At 38.7% G+C, this 24408-nt stretch overlaps 1 protein-coding gene across 1 annotated transcript; it reads left to right on the top strand.

Moving 5' to 3' along the window:
* The first annotated feature begins 135 nt into the window (after positions 1-135).
* LOC116721827 (integrin beta-1-like) lies at positions 136-23509 on the top strand. The gene is made up of 16 exons (XM_032565817.1): positions 136-417; positions 11181-11247; positions 12211-12296; positions 14559-14772; positions 14903-15073; positions 16143-16381; positions 17124-17279; positions 17354-17449; positions 17527-17616; positions 17952-18092; positions 18171-18373; positions 18897-19135; positions 20253-20475; positions 20595-20827; positions 21075-21241; positions 22712-23509. The coding sequence occupies exons 2-16, from the start codon at positions 11181-11183 to the stop codon at positions 22775-22777; spliced, it is 2391 nt and encodes a 796-aa protein (XP_032421708.1). The 5' UTR covers positions 136-417; the 3' UTR covers positions 22778-23509.
* The last annotated feature ends 899 nt before the right edge of the window (positions 23510-24408 follow it).

Here is a 24408-nt window from a genome sequence, read left to right as displayed (position 1 = left end):
TCATGAAAACAGTTTTGTCCACATCCGAGGTGAGCGAGGGTTCATTCTTCTGGTGTGTTTGTTCTTTTTAACGCAGTTTGCCGCTTTACTTCCGGTGTGGGCGGGGTTAGATTCAGAATGAGGGGTTTGTTGAAGTGAGGCAATAGAAAAAGCCCCACCAGTGTTATACTGGGACGAACAACGTGTCCCAACCTGATTCTGGATCCTCATTTACTTCATTTATAACGAATGAAAAGAGTTTAGTTGCTCCTGTGTTTTTCACCCCCAAATTGTCTACCTGCACGGTGCTCAAACAAAGCGAACCCAGATATCAGTTTTAGCTAGTTTTTTCTCCAGGATCCGTTAAAAAAGGGACACTTTCTGGACCTAATGTTGCTCTGATCCAACAACAAACACCCCGTCAAGCAACGACTTAAGGTAAGTAATGTTGTTTTAATTTAAATTTATCCAGCTCTGCCTCGATTACAGCTACTTAAAACAAACAAACAAACAATGTGAGCGTCAAGAAAGAAAGAAAAGGGAAGAAAGTAAAGAATATTTGTCTTCAGGCGCAAAACTTCTGGGTGTGGATCAACGACAGGCTAGTTAGCGGTCGAAAAGTGGCTGGTTGTTTTCAACACACATCAAACAAAGCGGGGTTTAAACGGCTTTTGTGTTTAAAGCTGAGTAAAGGCTGGGAATTAATCCGAATTTGGGGTTTGTAAGGAAAGTAGGCCAGAAGTAGCCGCTTTGTGCGGCCAAACAGGGCAGTCCTCTGGCGGCTGGGACGAAATGAAGACAAAAGACAAAGTTATCGATCACTTCTCGCGTTTATTCTGTTGGTTTATTACTATCTAAAACATTCTGATTAGATCTGAATGACATATTATGCTGTTTTTCTCATTCTTGGTATCATTTTACACGATTTTTATCCTTATTTTTATACAACCTTATCTACTCAGTTGTATTTAAAATGTTGCAAATCTCAGCTTAGAAGTTCTGTATGCTAAAATAAAAAAGTATAGAGCTTTTATTAATTAAAGAGGTTTGAGAAATGACGTTCTCTTTTGTAAGAGATATGACTTTTTGCCCAGGGCGCCACGTTCATGGGGCGCCCAGGTCCAAACAGAACTGTCTTCAGAAATGTTTTCATCTACAGGAAAAACACAGAAAATGGACCAAAATGCTGTTTTTTACTCCTCCAAACCTGTTGGTGGCGCTAAACATTTAGTATTCAACATGTGGCCATATGCGCTGTAATGCACCAAGAAAAGAAAAAATGGCGAACGAGTTTTTTTTGCAGAACGTAGTTTATATCTACGGGCCTATAACCCTCAGATTTTGTTGTCATTATGTATGATGTCTTTGGATCATAGGTCATCGTCAAGGCTAATTCGTTTGCGTTTTGTTGTCCATATTTATAATTAAAGGCAAAATTTTCACTATGGAACCAGATTTTTGTTGTTGGGCAAAACGGTTTAAAACATTCTTGTTCCTGTTTGAACTAAAGGTTTTCTGTTTTTGTTTGGTTTTATTGGGTTGTGACATTTTGTCTAATTTGATTGGTTTTAATTAGTTGTTATAGTGTGTTTGCTAGTTTTTATTAGTTATTATTGGTTAAGTGTTGTTTAGTTTTATTACAGTAGCAGTTTTAGTTTTTTTATACCTTGGTTAATTTTTAGTAGCAGAATTCAAACAGGTATTGTATTGTGAATATGTATATATAGATTGGCTAATGAAAACTCAACAGAAAACTGACTGGTGAGACTTTTATTTTTATCTTGCTTTTGTAATAAATAGCAAGGTAGTTATTCATGTAAAAGCAGATGTTGCAGTTTGTAATTTCCTAATTTTATTTTAGATTATATTTGAAGTTTCACTTTATTAAAGTTGCGATAAATATTTTTTTATATCGTGAAAGTATTCTTGAAACGGTCACTATATTTTGACAGTATGGTATGAGACAGAAAATCTGTGAAAAAGTTAAGCTCTTCTACCTTCTCTAGTGCTAACTAGAAACAACCGATCAGAGCCAGGAGGCGGGTCATAGTGCTGTCAATCAACCTCATGTTCTCACCCTTCCTCTCTGCTATGCTGAGAGGAAGCAAAGCAGAGAGTATCTAACCAAATACTTGGTTAGATTTTGTTTATTTGTAGTGCACAATTAAAAAAACATACCGTGTTTTCAGTGTTACAGCTAGTTAGCATGGCCACCAATAAAAAGTTTTCCTGCAACTGTAAGTTGTTTCTCTGCCATTAGCACATTGAGCAGCAAGTACGTGAGTTGATTGACAGCACAAATATGGAAATATGTTTTGCACATCTGAATGGTTGACATGGAAATTAAATTACTTTTCAACATGCATGAAAGAATCAAGGCTACACTCCAGGTGTGTTTTTGATGAGGGGATAACTTTAAAAAGTTGATTTTATGCGATACTGCCCCTTTAAAACGAACTCGTGGACTGTATAAGCTTTGAGTCAAGAACATCTTACTCATCTGGTTAACCAGATCTTTAGTGGCTCTTGTTGAGCCTTGCCCAGAGCTGTGATAAAACGTGGAGCTCAGGTATGCTAACAGGTCTGGTCTTGTCTTTCATTGTCTTCCTGGAAAAGATTCGTAGCCTGAAGGCTGTTATTTTCTCTCTGGAGGATTAACGAGAAATCTGATCCCACAGAGTATAAATCTGCTAATCTGTGAAAGTGTATATCTTGGCTCTGCAGTGACAACTTGCTCTTCTTTCGTACGGATCAGGGCTGCTAATTGCAGACATAAGGAAGGGCTGCAGACTACTGAGTCACTTCCCTTAGCGACGTTATTGTGCGGTGTAAACAGGGAGCGCCATCCGGAGCAGGTTACAGGGTCGTTCTACGTTACTCAACGCCGAACCTTCACCCCAGACCCGTCACCCATGAGTCACTACTGACTCGAATTAAACTACAGCAACCGTCTGACTGTTTGTGTCGCCTTCTATGAAGAAGATTACAAGTAAAACGTCTTCCTGAACCAACAAGTCCTGTTCTTTTCTCATTATTTATTCAGTAAATTTGTCCTTTTTTGTGATTTCAGTTTGTTTAAAAAGTCAAGGGAGAGATTTTTCTTGGTTCTGGTTGCAGTTTCTGTGACGTTGCGCTGGAATGCATTCCCTCATCCCTCTAATTACAGCTGGGAGTTTAGGATTTTCTTCCTATGATGGCTGAGACGTTCAGTGAGAAATTCTCCCTTTGTTCTTAAGTTGACTTCTAATTTAATCTCTGAGGTGTTCTAGCTACAATATAGAGGATTATATAACCACGGCCCTGTAATCTGTTGTCTTTGGAGTTCTTTTCTTTCGGTATTTCTAGTGACTAAAAATCTAAAATATTGGAGGAAAATCCAACTTTGTAAGATGTACAAAGTGAAAGAGCACCACTTATGATTGAAGGAACTTTTTGTACATGTTTAAAGCTACATTATGTAACGTTTTATGATTAAAGTTGTTATTTTTTTCTACATATTTGCTAAAACTATCATGTCGCTACAGTATAAAATAAGACAGATGAAATGAAAAGCAAAAGTTCTAGTTCTAAGCTTGTGGCTTGTTTATTGTTGCCATAGCAACTGCCTACCAAGATGGCTGTCGATTACAAAGTTTACTGAAGTGTGACGTCACATGAGAACTACATATTGGAACTTATCGTGACAACAATAAATCAAAATCACGATAAATGATACGATAAACGCCCTTTTAGCTGTGAGGCTGAGCATTGAGTCTTGATTGATCCTCTTTGCTACTTCAGTTTGCTGAAAATAACCATTTTAGTCAGATGAACGTCTTCTCTACATGATCTCCTTAGCTTTTGCCTTTTTATCTGTAACAGCTCTTCTGTACTCAGTGAAACGCGAAGGGAAATTCCTGGTCCTTCTACAGATTCCTTGGGGTTAACAATAGGCTGGAGTTTGATCCAGTGAAGGAAACGGACAAAGGGTCAAGTTGGGGCGTTTATGTAACCAAAGGACCAGAAACAAACTCTCGGTCAGAGGCAGGTCTGGGCGGATTGGACGACCATGGGGGCAAACCAAATGGATGAGAAGAGAGGAAGAGCGCCCATGTTTTATTAACGTGATTCGGGATGAAAATATGAGCTTAAATGAGAAGTAATCCACAAAAAATAAGAGTTGTTTAACATTTTTACACTTTCCGAGGAGTTTGACCAATACTTCTCCTGTTTTTGCTCAGGTTAAAGTACCTAAGACAAAGAAAATGGACAAACTCATTTCAAGGAAGTGCAAAACTAAACCCAACCTTTCTCTGAAGAGTGTTTTTCACTGCGGTCTGGTAGATCTGAGGTATGGAGTTCACCAGTCAGGGCAGGTCAAACTAAAGATTTCCGTGTTTATCGGTGCATCGCTAACGGTAATTAAAAAATAACCAATTCCACTGGCAGATTATTTTACTTAACATGTTTCCTGTGTTATAAGTGAAATTATCTACAAGTGGAACAAGTCATTTTTCCTCAAAATTAAGGAATTATTTATGTAATATAAGCTCCTATATGTTGCTGAAAAGTTATTTAGAGGTTAGTTTTTTCTGTCTTAAGTTATTGCAAATAGGGATGAACCGATTGCAGTTTTCTGGCCGATCGCTGATTACCGATCTTTTAAAAAGCCTCGCTTACAGAAACCGATTTTGGCTGATAACAGTTTTTGTCTGAAATGTTGCTCAATATATCAAGAAAGTTGCTGAATTGGCAAAAATGAGGAGATTATTGTTGACTGTAAATGTTCAGACATTTACAGTCGGCCGGTTTGTCAGTCAAACCTCTCAGGAGAAAAGAAAAGCACAGCGGTTGATTTTTAGACCTTTGCAGAGGTTGATGACATCGGTGGATAAGATCGGCTTCACATGTAAAAATCGACCGTTCACTGATCTCCCAAAATTAAGGAAATTGGCACCGATAAATCAGTGCACCCCTGGTATTAAGATATTTACACTAGAAACTAGACCAAAAATACTTGGTTAGATTTTGTTTTTTTGCAGTGTACAATTAAAATAATGTAGCAAATTCACAATTTATTTTCTATTTCTAAAGATATTTATGTAATTAGTAATGTATTTTTATTTAAACAACAATGTTTAAAAAAACAAAATAAATATAAAAAATATTTCTAAAACAGCAACTGTGTAAGACCCTGTCTATAGTTTACATCAACAATGATTTACAGATTCCTTTTCTACAAAAAGTGGACTACTGTGCTTTATTATCATCTATTTAATATATATTCAAAGACGTAAAAACAACAAAAGTCTTAAGAAATGAATGTGGCCCTTAATGCTCTCAGTTGGACATTTTGGCACTATTGGTGTAAAGAGAGTGGTGTACTTTTAAAGTCATGCATGTGTAGTTATAGGAAGGAGAAGTTGCATTAAAGGGCCGGCGTACCTCATCGTGTCGGCGTGTTGATGTGACCTGCAGTGGTGTGGAAGTGGTTTTGGTGCAGTTCTGTTTTCATGAGAACAGATGCCATCAGTAACACCATGTGGTTAACCTTTGATCCTCAGAGCGTAGCAACCACAGAGACACCAGCAAGCTGCTGCCTCTATTTACGTTTTCTCTTGCAGGATGCATGCATGTGCAAAGGTTAACGCTTCACATGTGAATGCGCTGTTTCTGCGTCTCCTGGTGTCAGAGTGGACTCTTCTACACACACCTCAGTTTGTTGTTTGGTTCGAAGACTTTTAGCAGGAAGTAGTTTCTGCAGGTGCCCTTGAGGTCTGGTCACATTTACCATAAACTCAACCATATGGGGAAGACGTTGTTAGAGCTTGAACTTTGACCCTTCAGTCTTCACCTGGATGACATCCAACTTTTGGTGCAACAAGTTAGAGAAAGGTCAGGAAATCTGCTGAGCTAATCCAGGTCTTTCATTCAATAAAAACACACTGGCTGCACATCAGACCTCTAAATGAAAACACTTTGTTTCTGTTCACGCCAAGCTGCATGTTAACGTAAAGGAAGGGTGCTCAAAGTGGGGCTCGGGGGCCATGTTTTGACCGCTGGACTGATTCTTTATGGCCCCCCATAAATTAGGACAAAACTACAACTTTTAACAACCAACAAACATGTTAGGTGTTATTTTTTACAAACTTTCTGGTTTCCTGTTTGTTGTCATGGTAACAAGGACCACATCTACTCACTGACTTGTACTCTAAAGTAAACCTCGGTGCAGACAAAATCTGCTACTAATCGCCGTATTAAAACTTGGCTAAGTACACCAGGTGTTTTTGAATTTAGACTGACCCAGATCCTGATTTTATTGCTGAGAAAAAAAAAGAAATATTTGAAACCTCATGAAGTTTTGGATCAAGGACAAAAAACATTTTGATTAAAAAAAAAACAAAACAACCCTCAACACCACGAGGTGTTCTGAAGAAAATAATGGTTTTATACCAGCTAGAGTCAGTTTACTCATGGCTTGTGTTTAAATAAACAAACTACTAATAATACAACAGAGAGGTTTATCATGAACGGAAATATTTTGTATTTTGTGCAAATTTTTCATATATTTTTTACTTCATCTGCTTGATGTGTAAATGCATGAACATCTGTTTATTTTTTATTTTTTGGTTCTTTGCTTGTTTTCGTCTTTTTCTTTCTTTGTTTTTGCTTCATTTATTTTCTGTTTCTTCTTCCCTTCTTTCTCTCTTTGGTTCTCTTTTTTTATTTAATCTTTTTACTGTCTTTGTTGTCCTTTCTTTCATTTTTTATCTTTTCTTTCTTTTTATTTCTATTTTACTTGTGTTTTATCTCTTTGTCTTTTGTATTTTCCTTTTTCTTTAGTCCTGTTTATTTTTCTTGTTCCTTTCCCTCTTTCTTTCTGTATTTTTTCTTTCTTTCTTTTTGTGTTTTTTCTTTTTCTTTCCTTTTTTCCTCGCAATATTAATATTGGCGATTGACATTTGATCAAATTGTCTTATTGGTTTATCTCTAATCATCGCTGATTGAAATAAGTGGAATTACATTTCTACATAATTGAACTTGAATTTAAATGTTTCTAAATTCCATTTCAATCTGGAGAGACTCAGACAGAGATGAGAAGACAATTAGAAGAGTTTATTGACAAACAGAATTTAAAGTCTTTGGCGCTCGGGCCCCGGCTGGGGATAACGGTTATCGCAGCGTTAGCGATAGGCTTCAGATGAGCATCCCCGATGCTGTTAGGAACGTCATCCCCCGGGGCCCGGCACTGGTGGTGGAGGTTGAAGAAGGGTGCGGGCCTCAGGACCGGGCGAATGGAGGAGAAGGGGTGGTGGTGGGTTGAGCTCGGCTGGAGAGCGAAGGACGCCATGAATGAAGGTCCTTATCAGCTGGGACTTGGTCGATGATTGGACGTGACGTGGCTTGGTCCGGCGTTGATAGGTCGACGATTGTGGGCAGGTCGCTTCAATTAACGGGTCGCGGTGGGGATAAAAGAGTCTTCCAGTTTGAATTTGCGCCTAGGCTTCATTTTTGATTTATTTGCAGATTCTTAAAGATTTTCCAAAGTCTTGGGTAATATTTGGTTTCAGTTCCATTTTTTTTAACGACTAGCTGTGAGATTACCAAACTTTCTGAGCCAAAAATCAAGTTTATTTTATTACTGCAAACAAGCCAACTTCCTCTTCATAACTAAAAAGGTTTTGTTTTCTCACTAAAATTGGCTCCAAAGGTGAAATTTAGTTTTTTCATTTCATTTTATTATGAATCTTTCTCCTATATTTACACCTTGTGTGTCTCCAGCTGAGAGGCGTGACTCCTCGCCTCTGACTGTAATTAAAGGCTGTGATGATGAGCAGTGTGTCTGTCTGACAATGCAAAGTGATAATTATCATATTCTACTCATGTTTCTCTAAATATTAGATATGATACTTACCCTGAGTTTCATTTTATAGATCCAGGGATGCAGAATATATATATAAAAAGTAATTTCCCTGCTGGGATGAATAAAGTACTTCTATTCTATTCTATTCATATTTTACTCTCTTTTGATGTTTTTCAGTGTTTTTCCTTTAAAAAATTACCAAAAGTGTTTATCAGCATCAGCTCCGTTTGTACTGTTAATGGGACCGCCTACAATCATTCCAAGGGCACAAATGGCCCACAGGCCACACTTTGGACAACCCTGTATTTACAGTAAATTTTTTAAAAAATAAAAAATGTCATTGCAGAAAACTGAATTATATTAATTATTGATCTTTTTCTTCATTTGTAGAGCTAAATACTCAATCAGTACAGAATCAACTAATTTCCATGTGTTACAGAAAAATCAAACTTTTAAATATTTCTTCCTATTAAATACAAGCTTTAAAAGTAAGACATCACTATTCTGGGTTTAAAAATGCTTCAGAAAGCAGATTCATTTTTTAAAATTAAGAAAATCAGATAGAGGCTAGGGTGATTTTACAAATTACAACCATCTTATAATTTCTATAATTGCCCAGAATAGGCGGGTCAAATGTCAAATAAAACCTAACATCTGTATTAGCTGGAAAAAGCCTCCAACTGTCCAAAAATTTGATCTAAATTACAGAAATTGTTCAGATCATTAGATTTCAGGACAAAGTTGGTTTCTGTTCCTGATTTTATTCTCGTCAAGGTATTTTTCTAATTGGTTTTATTCTGCTGGACTCTTTGGGTCGATGGTTTCCCTCCAGCTAACGGCAGCTCTGAATGCCTCCAGTCAGTCAGTCATCGCTCTGCAATCTGCAGCCCAGCGTCGGCTCAAATCCCTGGGCAGCAAACAAAGCCGGTCTGTGGGAATGCTGGGGTGGAGCGTTAATGGTGTAGAAATTCTCCACAGCTGGGGTTGGTTTGAATTTAATTATGCTTTTTGTTGCATATGTTGCACACTGCCCTGAAACAACGCCTCCATTGTCACAGCTTAGCTTTGATTTTTTTAATTTCACTTTGTTTGTCACATTTTTTAAATTGCAAATGCCATCACTTTTACAGCTTTTGTCCTTTAATCGTGTTCAGGTTTGGAGCTTGTATTTGTTTATTATGGCGAGAAAAAAGTCAGGAGATTTCTTTATTTATTTTTTGCCTAAGAACGTTAGTTTTTTCACAAAGTCGGCCTTCTATCATCGCCTGAAGAACATTTCCAGGATTAAAGGACTAATGTCTCAGTCAGATCTAGAGAAACTCATCCATGCGTTCATCTTCAGTCGTATTGATTATTGCAACAGCGTCTTCACAGGTCTGTCCAATAAATCAATCAAACAGCTGCAGCTGATCCAGAATGCTGCTGCTCGCGTTCTCACTAAAACCAGGAAGATAGAGCACATAACACCAGTTTTAAAGTCCCTCCACTGGCTCCCTGTAGCTCAAAGAATAGACTTTAAAATACTGTTAGTTTATAAATCACTGAACGGCTTAGCACCACAATACATTAAAGATATGCTGCTGTTGTATCAACCCTCCAGACCTCTCAGGTCTTCCGGTTCTGGTTCTGCTCTGCATCCCCAGAACCAGAACCAAACGAGGAGAAGCAGCTTTCAGCATCTATGCACCACAAATTTGGAACAAACTTCCAGAAAACTGTAAAACAGCTGAAACACTGACTTCTTTTAAATCTCGACTAAAAACCCACCTGTTGAGGATTGTATTTGAAATGTGATCAATTACAAAGTTATTGATGGAACCTGACTTAATGCTGTGTTTTGATTATTGATTCTATATTGTATTGTGTTTCTGTGTTTGTAATGATGTAAAGCACTTTGAAATGCCTTGCTGCTGAAATGTGCTATACAAATAAAATTTGATTGATTGATTGATTGATTTTGATACCTAACCAACCGGCACTCTCTGGAGGAATTTAAACGCTCTCCGGTGGGTTAAATCACTTTCTGCTGTTTGTCACAATCAACTACTGGTCTTACTTTTATTTTTTTTCTATTGTTGAGATGGATCCATTGATTTGCTCAGTAACCAACAGCCTGAGTCGACTCGGCTGTTAGAAACCGAATATTTCCTGCAGGGTAAATTAACACGGTTCCTCTACCTTTTATCAAGGAAACGTGCGACGGCTGCCTGATTAAATACGGCCACATAAACATCTAACCGGTCTCATAAGCTCTCCTTGTTGCAGTCTGAAACCCGCATCTCTAAAGAGCCGTGGCTGTTTCTTCACGGTTTCTCATGAAAGCTGCTGCACATCTGCTGCTCGACTCGGTTGGACAGCATGTCCTGGGGCTGCGCTCCTCCTCCGTCTGTGTTTTGCTCTGTTGGTGCTTGTTTGGATGATAATTTGCCACAGCAGTGATGAGTCTGTACCTGAACTCCATGCCCACAGCAAAACGCGTCAACATTTCTGAGTTCAGTGCTGTAGGCTTGTTAAATTAAGTCCCTGAAAGCTGCCTACAAACTTTGATTGCATCTCATTTTCAGCTGAATGAAAATGCTGACTTTCTTCATCAACTTTCAGCCACTATTCAGTTAAATCATAACGCTTTTGTTGCGTAATTTACATGACACCAGTGACCGGAATCTGTTTTTGAAACCAGGTGTCAGACTTTCCTTTAATTTACCAAGCAGAGGTGTGAAAGCTGTAGAGAATATTCTACTCACGAACAGGCAGGTAACAACAAAAACAATGCTGTCAATCACCCCCATGTACTCACTGCTAAATTACCTAATGGCGGACAAAAAACTTGCAGTTACTACTATTAATGGCTGCTTAATTAAACTAGAGCACAGAAATAAAGTCTCCTAGAAGTCACTCTGTTTGGAGTTCCTGGTTTTTATTCCTTCTTTACTTTCGATTATTTGTGTCCCAGTCAGTTTTGATGGCGATGGCCTTCTCGTCGTTTTTTTTTTTTTGTGTGCTGCAGTACTTTATTTAAATGTTTCAAGGTTTATATAACATGAACAAAGCATATGCAGCTTGTGCAGTTTGAAGGGTGACGCTTTGTTTCTGGTGTTTGCACACACACAGATGGTGTGATAACAGCTTGCATGTGCCTCTTAAATGTGATATTTGTGTAACAATTCGTTCAGGGTCACAGAAAATCTGCAACCACAACAAATCCAGAAACTACACTGTTAATTTTAGGCATTAATCTGAATAAAACATGTATGTTTTACTACAAATCCCACTTGAATGTCATTAAAATGAGATACTTCTTCAGAAAATGTTGATCTCCTTGTTTTTACTCATTTATATTTACCTTTTTCTCTCACAGATGAATCTCCAGTTGCTTTTTATAGCGGTTTTATCAGCGGTCATCAGAGGCAGCTCGGCTCAGCAAGGTAAGAAGCACAAATACCAGCTGGTAATTATTAACTGGTGCCGCTGCGTTCATTGACCCGTTTTCAAGATATTTATTTATTTACAACCAAATAAAACATTTTTCAATGCTACAACCATCAATAAACATTTATTGACATAGTCAGAGAAAAGACTTTAGCTGCTCAACCCTTCACTGCCAGCTAAGCAAGAATCGGCTCGCTCGCTCTTTGGTTACCTAGCAACTCACTCACTTTTCGGTTGCCTAGCAATGCCTTGCTGAGTAACTGACTCAGCAGCAGTTTAAGGTTTCTCCACCGTTCCTCATAACTGCTTAAAAATAAACAACGGCATGGAGTGAGAACTCTTGATGAAACGGGAACACCACCGGTTTGGCAGTATGTCGGATATTTAAAACAGAAAAAACTAATCAATAATTATCGATATCGACTGATATGAAAGTTTTTCAGCCCTAGTTTTTATGAAAATGCCTAATTTTTCCTTCACCTTTCAATAAAAATACAATAAATACATTAAAGTTTGTGGGTTTGTTGCATTAAAATGTGAAATAGCTGTTGGGAGATTTCACATTTTCAATAACGGTTTAATAATTTGGGTAACAGTTTAAGGCTCCAGTCCTCGAGGGATGGCATCCTGCCAGTTTTAGATGAGTTTTCACTCCAACACAGCTGATTTAAATGATCCGACTACTTCAGCAGAAAATAATATTCTGCTAACGAACCATTTGATTCTGGGGTGAAAAAACAGGGAAAAGAACTGAAAACGTTAAAGATTTCTTTTATTTTTTCTTCTCTCCAGCGTTACCTCATCAGTTGGTCCGCTGCCTGAAACATTTCCCATCATGACTCACTTTTCTAAGCTGGGATGGGGTTTCTTCTTCTCTGTCAGGCAGCAGCTGGTTCGAATCAGTGAGCTAATGGAAAATGTCTTGTTCGCTGAGGCTCAGAGCAACTTTTCTCTTTCAGATGGCAGCATATGCATCAAGGCGAACGCGCAGTCATGTGGGGAATGCATCCAGGTCTCTGAAAAGTGTGGATGGTGCACGGATGAAGTGAGTTCTGTCACTAAAACCTGAAGAAAACACATTCATGAAATATCTTTGTTGGCTTCTTAGATGCTTTTTTTTTTTAATCGCCCCGCAAGGGGTCTTTTTGTGGGCTCTAGTGTCCCTTTTTCAAAGTAGGCTGACAGGAAAGGGGGGAAGACATGCGGTAAACGTCGTCGGGTCCGGGTGTCGAACCCGCGACAGCCGCGTTGAGGCTACGTTGCCTCTGAATGTGGGTCACACTAACCCCTCCGCCACCACGGCACGCCCTCTTAGATGCTTTTTAAGAGGCATCATTGTGTGCATAAAATGTTTTTTTAAAAGAAAAACAAAAACGGCAATTTAAGACAAGTTCAAACGTCAAGCTAAAATAGAAGATGTACAGAACAGTTTTGTTGTTTAAATTTAACATTTATTTGGTCACAATCCTTTTAATTAGTCATAGAAAGAACAATATCAGATGCAGTTAGGGCTGAAACAATTGATCGGTTATTGAAACAACCTTCAACTGAGTTAATAATCAATTAATCATTAACTGGAGTATAGGTACTTAAAAAAGTCAACTTGCTCAAAGAACAGCACACTCAAATCTGCAATTAAAGTAAACATTTACACAGTGTTGCATTTAGGATGAAAAAAAATTCTTTGTCTGTTAACACCCAGAACTTTTGCTATCAAAATAATTAATTTAATCGATTAATCCAAAAATTAGTCAACAGATCAGCCCTGCACTTTATTGATGTTTAGTTGAGCAGAAAGTTAAAATCTTGACGATATAAGTATCTTTGCTACAAATGATGAACTCTAAAGAAAGTGGTCAATTGAAAAATCTGGAGACTATGCCAATTTTTAATCTGATTAATCATATTAATATCAGAATATTTGATTAATCGTCAGAATATTTGATTAATCGTCAGAATATTTGACTAGTCAAAAGAATAATTGATTAATCATCAGAATAACTGTCTGTTGCAGCCCTAATTATTTTTCAGTTGTTTTTAATCAAAGTGAGCCGACTGATTTTGGCTCTGACTCAGTTTCTGATAAAATCCAACATCATGTTCTTAGGAACTAAACTGCGCAATCTTTTGGGGTATTGCGGTTTGGTACTTGCAGCAGCACGCCGTCGGCTCTTCATTCTCTTCATGACATCTGTGTTTGTCATCTCAACCTCCATTTTGTCTTGGCCAGCATTAACGTGCATGTCAGGGCAGGTTAACGCTTGTTTAAAATAGTTTTTAACATCTGTGACACTTGTTGGATCTTTTTTTGCCCTCAACGGAAATGAGATTGGATTTTCACCGCATAAAATTCACCTCAACTTGTTTGGTCTTCTGTTGTTTTTACTAAAATGTTTATTCATTTAAAGCGACGGTCAATTTACATTAAGAATCCCAACCAGAAGAATACACATTTAGGCTATTTTTACTGTCTTTTGTTGATGTAATTCTATGCTTTTTGTACAGAAGGAAAAGCAGAAGATCTTGACTATAATTACTGAAAGAATGAAGTCAAAGCAGGTTTTTGTTCCTCGTCTCATGTTCTTCCTCTGAGTGTTAGGCTTGTGGCATCCATTACGCACCATTCTGCAGTTTCTTCCTGTTCCTCTTTAGTCCAGATGCACCGCAACAGTTCATATACAACAGATTAATTATAGCTGCCTAGTTTGTACTCCAAATGTTTTTTTATTCATTCAAATTCAGTTTATTTGTATGTCCCAATTCTTAACAGCTGATGTTCGATTGTACCTCTGCGGTTAAATTTGCTGCAGTTCCCTTTGTGGGGAAGCATGTGGTGACGGTGGATTGTTGTTCGCATCAATTAAGTTTGCAGCAATCCCTTCTTTTGAGGAACATGTGGCTATTAACCCTGACTCTGGTTGCACTATGTCAGTTTTGCAGCAACTGCTTCTCTACAACAGTTTTTATTCAGATCTTGTTTTTGTGGATTTTTAGTGCAAAAAGTTACTAAAAAATGGAACAAATTGAAATTGAATTTCTTTTTTTACTATATCCCACTACATTGTCTTTTTTTGGAGTGGTCTTGTGCGGTCAGTTTCTTTGTGGAGTCGTTGAGTTTGTGCAAATACAAACGTCCATAAATTAAGAAATGTTTCTGAGATTGTGCTACTGCAACAGCAGGTGACTTTTTCTGCGTGTTCTGAGGAAACCGTGTTCTTGCAGAGTAGATTCTCCAGAGACGGCTTGGTTTTTGTTGCCCGATTCGTCTCTTGAATATTCCTCTGATGGCGTGTTTGCTTTTTTGCAGAACTTTCTAACCGTTGGTTCGCCCAAGTCGGCCCGCTGTGACGACCTTGAAGTCCTGAAGGAAAGAAAGTGTCAGCAAGTTGAAAACCCGCGTGGAAAAATCATCATTAACCGGAACACACCGGTCACAGTTCGCAACGACGGACCTGTGAAACTGAAGCCTGAGCAGATCACCCAGATCCAGCCTCAGAATCTCACACTCAAACTCAGATCTGGTAAAGATTTTCTCCCGTTTTCATAATGAAATCCAGAAATGTATGACCGTTGTTAAATATTGGGGTTTTGAGGTGGGAGGAACCGATTTTCTATGCGTTCTCAGCTGCTTTTTTTCTTTTTGTGTTTTAGGTGAACCGCAAACCTTTAGTCTGAAATTTAAGCGTGCGGAGGATTACCCCATAGATCTGTACTACCTTATGGACCTCTCCTTCTCCATGAGAGACGACTTGGAAAATGTTAAGAAACTTGGCACTGACCTCATGAGGGAAATGAAGAAAATCACCTCAGACTTCAAAATCGGTGAGTGGAAAACAGTCGAGGTTCCTCCGCCGATAAAAAGTGTCAGATCTGTTCTAAGAAGAGAGGCAACAACTAATTAATGGTTTATTGGATTAAAATCAGTTTCAATCTACTAATAACGTCTGGTTAGATCAGCGGTTTGAAATGTTTAAAATTCAAAGAACAGATTTTGCCCCAAGTTTTTAAGTTTTTTAATATTTATAGTTTAATTTATTTGTACTGCACTACCATTTTTTCTATTTTTAGGTTTTGAAAGAGAGAAAAACAATGATGCATCACAAAATATTTAAAGAAATCACAAAGTTTCCAATCGAATAAGAAGAGAAATAAATCTAAAAACTTTACTAATTCTAGTAAATCTTATTCTTTTCCTGGAAAAGCAACAAGAAAATAGAAAAACTGCTCAATACTACCTTTGTTTATTATATCTATATTTATAAACTGAAGCAAGCGCTGATGCTCATCCTTAAGTGGAGCCAGTTGATGCAGAAATAAACATGGTGGAGGCATCCCAGAACAGCAAAGCAAAACGGGCCAAACAGAACCCGGTGTAGGATGTAAAATGCACTTTATGTGGTTCTGTTTAGAAATATAAACATCTGGAAAGCTTCTCGAGTTATTACCTTAATAAAGCTCATTGGAACACGCAATTTTCAGTTTATTCAGTCAGTATTTAATACAGCGGACACAAAAAACTGTTAAAATACCGTGATGTGCTCAGGCCGGTCAAGATAACAAATTTAGCTAGACAATAAATTGTCAGTAATTATTGCGCTAAATATTGTTTTGAGATGAATAATATATTAATAATTAATTATATAAAATATCTAAATATAATCCCAAAGGGAAGTTAAGTATAAGTAGTATCATACAAGTAGTCCTGTTGTTTTCTTTCCACTGATATCTTCAGCTTTTTTTTAAGTGACTCCGGACTTAAGCCACGTTTTCATTATTATTTTTACACAAAATCCTTTATGTACCTCGCTAACCACGTTTGAGAAAGACCGTTATAGCTCAATAAATCTGAAACTCTTGCTTTAGTAATCATCTTTTCTTAAACTCCCTTTAGGTTTCGGTTCGTTTGTGGAGAAGACGGTCATGCCTTACATCAGCACCACCCCGGCCAGGCTGCTGAACCCCTGCCAAGGCAGCGAGAACTGCACCAGCCCCTTCAGCTACAAGAACGTCCTGAAGCTGACCGAGAACGGAGAGGAATTCAACCGGCTCGTCAGCCAGCAGCAGATCTCCGGCAACCTGGACTCCCCAGAGGGCGGCTTTGACGCCATCATGCAGGTGGCCGTGTGCCAGGTGAGCGACTCACTAGTACGGCCAGGCGATGCTGCTTTCAGATAAAATCTGTCAATGCAACTTTGATTAAAGTGTCATTATTTACTGAATAATCCAAAGTTGACACTTTTAATGCAACTTTGCGTTAGGAATGTCATTATTTACCAAATGACACTTCATGACAACAGTCCTAAAAATGTCTGAAGACTCCTTCATGTTTATGACGGTGTTATGCGAGTCTTATGCTTCAAATAACATGTTACCATTTTTTTCTCACTTTCTTTTCTAAAAAAATTAATTACAGATGACAGAAAACATTTTCAAAATGTGGCTTTTATTTCACTCATTCTTTCTGTGTGTTATAAGATGGAGCACTAGGGCCAGGCTGGGATAATTTTTGTTTATTTACAATAATATCATCATAGCAACTTAAAATCAATGAAATTTCACTACTTGGTGGACTATTATTCTGCAAGTAGGCCTTTATTTGGCATTATTAAGACTGTATTTTTATATTATTTTGACTTTGTCATATGACCTCATTTTTGTAGTTCTACAACTGCATTCTTATGACTTTATGTTGAATTCAAACTCTAAATAAAAAGAAGCTGTGAAACGTGCTTGTCAAACAAGATGGCCGCCCCGGGCACTGACGTCACTCTGAGCTATAGAAATCCAACAAACAAAATTTGGGTTAATCAATAACATTGATTTATCGTCACGTTGTGCTTTAACCAGAGGAGTTTCTTCGTTTTGAACCCAGGATCAGATCGGCTGGAGGAACGTCACCCGTCTGCTCGTGTTCTCCACCGACGCCGGCTTCCACTTCGCTGGAGACGGGAAGCTGGGCGGGATCGTCCTGCCCAACGACGGGAAGTGTCACCTGGAGAACAACATGTACACCATGAGCCACTACTACGTAAGCGGGTTCATTTAAATCCCACATCTCTCCTCTCTGACACGCCGCCCTGAAAATTAACATCCGTGTTGCAGGACTATCCCTCCATTGCTCACCTGGTTCAGAAACTAAGCGAACACAACATCCAAACCATCTTTGCTGTGACTGAGGAGTTCCAGTCGGTTTACAAGGTGAACTATCAGCTGTTTTACTTTGACTAGGACCCGTTTATCAGACCTGCCTCCTCTGACCTTTCGTCCTCTTACAGGAACTCAAAAACCTCATTCCTAAGTCGGCTGTTGGGACGCTGTCCGCCGACTCCAACAACGTGATGAAGCTCATCATTGATGCTTACAACGTAAGAACCGATGCCCACAAGTTGTAACAGGTTCTGGGTTTTTCATTATAGTTTTGCTTCTTTGTGACTTTAATTGAAGTTGATTTTTTTAGTCTATTGAGTGCGTTTCTTGATTTTTATTAGTTTTTATTTCTTATAGTAGTAGTTTTAGTTTTTTCATACTTTGGTTAATTTGTTGTATCGCGATTATTTTATTTAATTTATTTCAAGCAGGTTTTTAGAGACAATAAAACAAGTAATCAGTAGGACAAGAGAAAACATGTGACACCAGCCATTAAATCCAGGAAAGATTAATTTATTTTCCTCTTTTTTTTAAATTCTTCCTCTTTTGACAGTCTTTGTCCTCTGAGGTTGTTCTTGAAAACCCGAAGCGGCCAGCAGGAGCTTCTATTTCCTACAAGTCCATCTGCAAGGACAATGTGGTCAATACAGGAGAGAACGGGAATAAGTGCGTCAACATCTCCATCGGGGACGAGGTAACGCTGAAAACCCTGGAATATCCTGGAATATCCTGAAATCTGTGTCAACTTTAATGCTTTCTTCTGGTTATCCAGGTGCGTTTCGACATTACTGTAGAAAGCCATAAGTGTCCATCTAATGGGAATCCGGAGGTGTTCACTATCAAACCTCAGGGCTTCAGGGAGGAGGTGACCGTGATTCTGGATTACATCTGCGACTGTGACTGTGCGACGAAAGGAGAGCCCAACAGTCAGCGGTGCTCTGAAGGCAGCGGCAGCTATCAATGTGGATCCTGCAAGTAAGACGTTCTCCTCCTCCTTTCCTTCGCAGAATATTTCAAAACAACAACTTCGACTCTTCTGGGCGACATATTATGCAAAGTTCACCGTTTGCATGTTTTTTTGTGCTTTCATTCACCTGAGTGAAGTCAGCCCCCCTACCTTCTTCAAATCTACCAAATCAAGCTCCTTTTAATTCACCATGGGATTCATTGATTAATTGATTGATTGTTACGACTGGCTTCGTTGTTGACTTGCCATCCAGAAACCACTTGCTGCATTCTTGTTGGTTGTGCAGGAGGCTCCATTTATACTTTTCAAAGTTGTATAATTACACATCTGTTTGCAGCCATTTTCACGTGGGAGTGTAAACGTTGAGTTGGGTGGCGTGGCCAGCAGCAGCTTGTTTGGATTTAAAGAGATGGAGACCCTAAAACATTTCAGAATAGTCAGAAATTAGCAGACTAAAATCTCATTGTTTAAGAATTATTTTGTGATAAAATTTTTTATTAAGTATCGACTGAACTTCACGTTGTGTTTCAGGTGCAACGAAGGACGCATCGGGCAGACGTGCGAGTGCAGCAAGGACGACGTCCGGACCGAGGATCTGGACGCCAACTGCAGGAAAGACAACGGCACGGACATCTGCAGCAACAACGGCGACTGCGTCTGCGGTACCTGTGAGTGCAGGAAGCGGGATAATCCTGCAGAGGCGTACAGCGGCCAGTTCTGCGAATGCGACAACTTCAACTGCGACCGCTCCAACAACAAGCTCTGCGGAGGTCAGGAACAAATGATTTACCTGCATCATTTAAAAACTGCTGTTGGATTTTATCAGGCTGCCTTCGTCTGATATTATCTAATGGTGACAAGAGGAACGCTGAAAAAATCTATAAAGAGCAAACACTTTTGTCATTGCAGTCGATAAATGTTAAGTATCATTATCACTACATCAAAAGTCAATATATTTTGCTTCATGTATATTTCTCAGCTTTATCATTTCTTTAGCAACATTCAAGCTACATGGCGCTCGAGGTAGAAAAATGAGTGGGAGCCAAAAGAAATTAATCTACTTATTAATCACACAATCCAGCAAAGTGAAGGCCATTTGCTGAAATGAACCAGTAATGAAGCCATATGGATATTTGGCACTTTAGATGGAATAAAACCCTTCGTCTGTAAATATCTTCTACTCAGAATTGGCAGTTTTAGCTTCAGCAAATAGGAAAAAAAAATCTTCTATTAACGGCGGCATAATAGGGACTTTGTAGCTATTTAAAAAGGAGTAAATTTATCAGCGTTTGACGTTGGAATTTCTGAGTTTTCTGGCAGAAATTTACTTCTCCCTTTTTTCTGTCTGCAATGGCCGTAACACACCGTCGTATTTATTAACATTAACATCTTTATTAATGGATTAGTAATTGAAAAAATAACCAACAGCTTTTCACATGTTGATGTTAGAAGTCATTTTAACCGTAAATGCATTTTTTGCTCCAAATAATAAAGCATTATTGCATTTAATCATTAGAATAATTGATTAATCGTTAGCTCTTGTATCCGATTAATCGTTGGAATAATTGATTAATCTTTTGCCATGCCCCTTAGAAATTATTTTAACACCTTTACACTAGAGAGAAATGAAGAACATCAACCATTATTTTTGCTAAAGCACATCCTCATTGCTAACATTCAAACATGTAATCATGAATAAATAAAATAAATGACCCATTTAGAGTTTAGCACATCATGGATTTGTTTAAAGCTTTTTCAGGTTCTAACTTGGTAACAGTAGATTAGTTTTACATGCATTGCCTGGACTCAGTCGTGTGCTTCCAGCAGAATAAACCATCAGGCCGTCGTTTACTTTGCAGTAATTCGGTTGCTGCTGTTTGTGTCCAGGTCATGGACGTTGTGAGTGCAGAAAGTGCATCTGCGACGCCAACTACACCGGCAGCGCCTGCGACTGCTCCATGGACACCTCCACCTGCGTCGCCAGCAACGGCCAGATCTGCAACGGACGCGGCGAGTGCGAATGCGGCGGCTGCAAATGCACCGACTCCAAATTTCAGGGGCCGACCTGCGAGGCCTGCCCCACCTGTCCAGGTGTCTGCACGGAGCACAAGTGAGTCAGAACGCTTTCAGAAATTTAGCCCAGCTTTTCTTTTCTGTTAGTCGGTGTCATGTTTTTTAGTGTTGCACTTTTTTGGATATTCGTGAGTCTGATCAGCCGTCTCTCCTCAGGGACTGCGTTGAGTGTCTGACCTTCCAGACCGGAGTGAAGAAGGACGTGTGTAAGGATGAGTGTAAGAACTTCCGTCTGTTCCGGGTCCAGGACCAGGGCCAGCTGCCGCAGCCCAACGACCAGACCTTCCCCCAGGTCATCTGCAAGGAGCGCGACGAGAACGACTGCTCCTTCTACTTCTCCTTCTCCGTCAGGAACAACACCAACGAGGTCTACGTGGTGGAGAAGCCCGGTAGGTCAGGCTGGCTGAGGCTGGCTGGGTCTGGATGGGTCCGGCTGGTTCTGGCCATTTCTCATCCATCCATCCATCTGTCCATCCACACATCCACCCATCTGTCCATCCATCCACCCATCCACCCATCCATCCATCCATCCACACATCCACCCATCTGTCCATCCATCCACCCATCCACCCATCCACCCATCCATCCGTCCATCCGTCCATCCGTCCCTGAGTGTGTTGGTGTTTTCCGCCTCAGAGTGCCCGTCCAGCCCTGACATCATCCCCATCGTGGCGGGCGTGGTCGCCGGCATCGTGATGATTGGCTTGGCGCTGCTGCTCATCTGGAAGCTGCTCATGATCATCCATGACCGCAGGGAGTTCGCCAAGTTTGAGAAGGAGAAGATGAACGCCATCTGGGACACGGTCAGTCGCTTAAACCGCTCAGCAGGAGTTAAACCTTAACTGTAGCTGTTAGCCTAAAGCTGCTAAAGGCGCTATTTAACAGGCTTTAGCTCATATCTTCAGTAATGCTACGTCAGTTTATTAGCAACTCTAATCTGGATGTTTTTGTTGTTTTGTGAGGTCAGAGAATGAAACAACTTGAATCTTACACAAACTTTGTGTAAAGAGTGCCACTAATGTAGAGAAAACAGATGGATGGAGGTAATTAAAGGAGATTCCTGGAGTAAAAACTGCTAGCTGCTAATGCAAATGACTTGAGACTGGGGTGGAGGTTCAGTTTCAAAACGACCTGAAGCAGCTTTTACAACCAGGCTTAGATCAAAGCATAATCGTGTGTTAGAAAAATCCAGCCAAAGTCTAAATCCTTTAAAAAAAATAATCCTATTAAATTATTTATTTTTCTGTTTAACCATTTTTACTTTTTTTTTGTATTTTTATCTTTTTTTCCTTTTGTGAATATTTTTTATTTCATATTTGTGTTTTTTTTTAGTTTTTTTACCTTTTTATTTTGGATGTGTTTTTTTTTTTTTACTTTTCTGTGTAGTTTTTTAAGTTTTAACTTGTTATATTTATTTTTTCTTTCTTTTTTTAAAACTATTTTTCCTTTTTTGTACTTTTTTATTTTTGTGGAGACTTTTGTATTTTCTTTTGTTATATGTGTATTTTTTCTAATTTTTTTTCTTTTTTAACCCCTCCAGGGGTTTTTTTGTGGGCTCTAGAGTCCCTTTTTCATGAAGTAGGCTGACAGGAAAGGGGGAGGGAGAGGGGGGAAGACATGCGGTAAACGTCGCCGGGTCCGGGAGTCGAACCCGCGACAGCCGCGTCGAGGACTTGAGGCCTCCAAATGTGGGTCGCGCTAACTGCTACGCCACCACAGCACGCCCGTATTTTTTCTATTTGTATGTTTTTTACTTTTTTGTGTATTTTTGGCATTTTTATTTTACTATATTTTATTTTTTACTTATTGAAATATCTAAATATTTTTTACTCTTTTTGTGTGTATTTTAACTTTTTCTTTAATTATTTTTTGTTGTTTTTACTTTTTTTCATACCTAAATCTATTGCTGGACTTGGAAAAACATTTTACTCTCCATCCAATCTGACTGAGCTTGAACTATTTTACTCACTAGATGTTAAAAACAGTCATAGCTGAAATTCTCTTACAAAACCTTATATTGTTAAACCTGTTAAATATGTCCGCTCAGGATTTAGTTGTGCTCTAAATACTCTGTGTGTCTTCTTTGTTGGTAAATCTGAATGAAAACAGTAGAAACATGGAGGTAAATGAGAACATTTGGAGCTTTTCTTTCTCTTCTGTAAGGAGGGAGTGGCTTTGTCTGCTCCTTCCAGTGCTGCCACCTAGTGGAAGGGACTTGCAAGCAAAAAATAAACTTTTTCTTCTGTTGTTTTTTTTGTTTGTTTTGTTTTCAGGGTGAGAATCCCATCTACAAAAGCGCCGTAACAACCGTGGTGAACCCAAAGTACGAGGGGAAATGATGTTGCTTCTTTCTCCTTTTGTGACGACACTGTACATGGAGAGGAAAACGGGCCGAGGAGAGCAGAGCGGGGGTTTTAGACAACGTTTGATGTTTGTCGTCGTATGAAATGACTGCCACTTTCTGTTTTTGCTAACTTGTTTTTATTTCCTTTGCTTTATTTTGGATTTTTGGGAGATTGTTTTTTTATAACTGGACTTTCCGTTCATCGGGTTCGCTTTGTTCAGCAGGAGGTAATCAGGAATCAATGTTTTTAATTCCGATCAGCCGTCGGACCAAAGGTCTTTGGATCTCTGGAGCCGTTTTCAATCCTCCATGTTGGAATTGAAATGTGTACAGTGTGTTTTGGGTTCTGTAAAGCCATATATCTGCAGCTGAACAATCATTCAGAATCGTTTTTCTCTTCTCTCTGGCTGAAAGGACGTCGGTTTACAGCTTTACTCTTTCAGGTCTTATTTTGCTTAATTTAAAGCTCACTCAGGTCCTTCATCTGCAGCAGCACCAAATACACACCTTGTTTGTTTTTTTTAACGATCACCACTTTAAATTTAAAGGATTTTTAAACTTTTTGTCTCAATCAAATGTTAAAACTGCAGAAAACTGGAGTTTTGATGAAAACTATTTTTTCTGTTCTGACAGAAAACTGCCGCCATTTTTTTTAAGTGCCTTCTTTTACACATCTAGGCAAAGCGGTTTTCTCAAATTATTTATTAAATAAATCAAACCACCCCAACGTAGCGTCTGATTGTGTTCTTTACTGGGATGTAAACAAACTTTTGGTTTGGTGCTTTTTGATAAATTTCAGGTTCTTAAAGTGTGGGTCAGGGACCTGAAGGGGGTCGCGAGGCACCATTCAAGGGGTCAGTTGTGGCAAAATGTTTTGAAAAAAACAAACTGTTAAAATATTAATAAATAACTGTCTCTGCATTTGATAAGTAGGTCTTAAAATGAATTAATGTTGAATTTTTTTTCAGTTTGATGTAATTTGGCAAATTACAGATAAAAACTGGTTTGATTTGATTGATAAAATAATATTTAATAACACAACTCTTATGTTGAAGGTTGTCTAGATTACAGGGCCATGTAAAAAGCTACAGTGGGCCAGATTTGGCCCCTGGGCCTTAAGTTTGAAACGTGGGATGTCGAAAGAGACTAAATCAAATAAATTAATATATCATTTTTGTTTAAAACATCACTGCTTGTTCAGTGACATTACTCAAAGTGGGTAGAGTATGTAGACTTTTTACTAAAGTAATAGTAATATTTCATAAAATAGTAAAAACAAAAAGTATGGTATTAAAAAATTATAGAAATATTTTTTTCCAAAAATAACCTGTCATATTTAAAGAAATATTTGCCAATTATTCATAATTTATTATAATTAATAAAAAAAATATACATAATGACAGTAAAATTTTATTCGTTAAAAGATTTTTAGTTCGAACATCATTATCTTTACCTTCATAAAGAACTTTTCTGAAAAAATGCCCCTCGCAATATGGCGGCGACGTTAACGTGCGTTCCGGATCTCCATTGTATTTCGTGTCTGCGCCAGCCAATCACGTTTCGTTTCAGCCCCTGTGGAGCCTCTCTACAGGTGATTGGTGGCCTCGGCTAGCCAATCAGAAGGCG

Source organism: Xiphophorus hellerii, chromosome 6 (genome assembly GCF_003331165.1).
Source record: "Xiphophorus hellerii strain 12219 chromosome 6, Xiphophorus_hellerii-4.1, whole genome shotgun sequence".
In the NCBI taxonomy this organism is placed as follows: domain Eukaryota; kingdom Metazoa; phylum Chordata; class Actinopteri; order Cyprinodontiformes; family Poeciliidae; genus Xiphophorus; species Xiphophorus hellerii.
This window is presented reverse-complemented; position numbering and strand designations above follow the sequence as displayed.

What these genes read in the sequence shown, in the direction of transcription:
- LOC116721827 (XM_032565817.1), top strand. Translation starts at nt 11,181, where the DNA reads ATGAATCTCCAGTTGCTTTTTATAGCGGTTTTATCAGCGGTCATCAGA. An exon ending in GTGGATGGTGCACGGATGAA is followed by an intron (nt 12,297 to 14,558) that starts GTGAGTTCTGTC and finishes GCTTTTTTGCAG; the next exon opens with AACTTTCTAACCGTTGGTTC. An exon ending in CACACTCAAACTCAGATCTG is followed by an intron (nt 14,773 to 14,902) that starts GTAAAGATTTTC and finishes TTTGTGTTTTAG; the next exon opens with GTGAACCGCAAACCTTTAGT.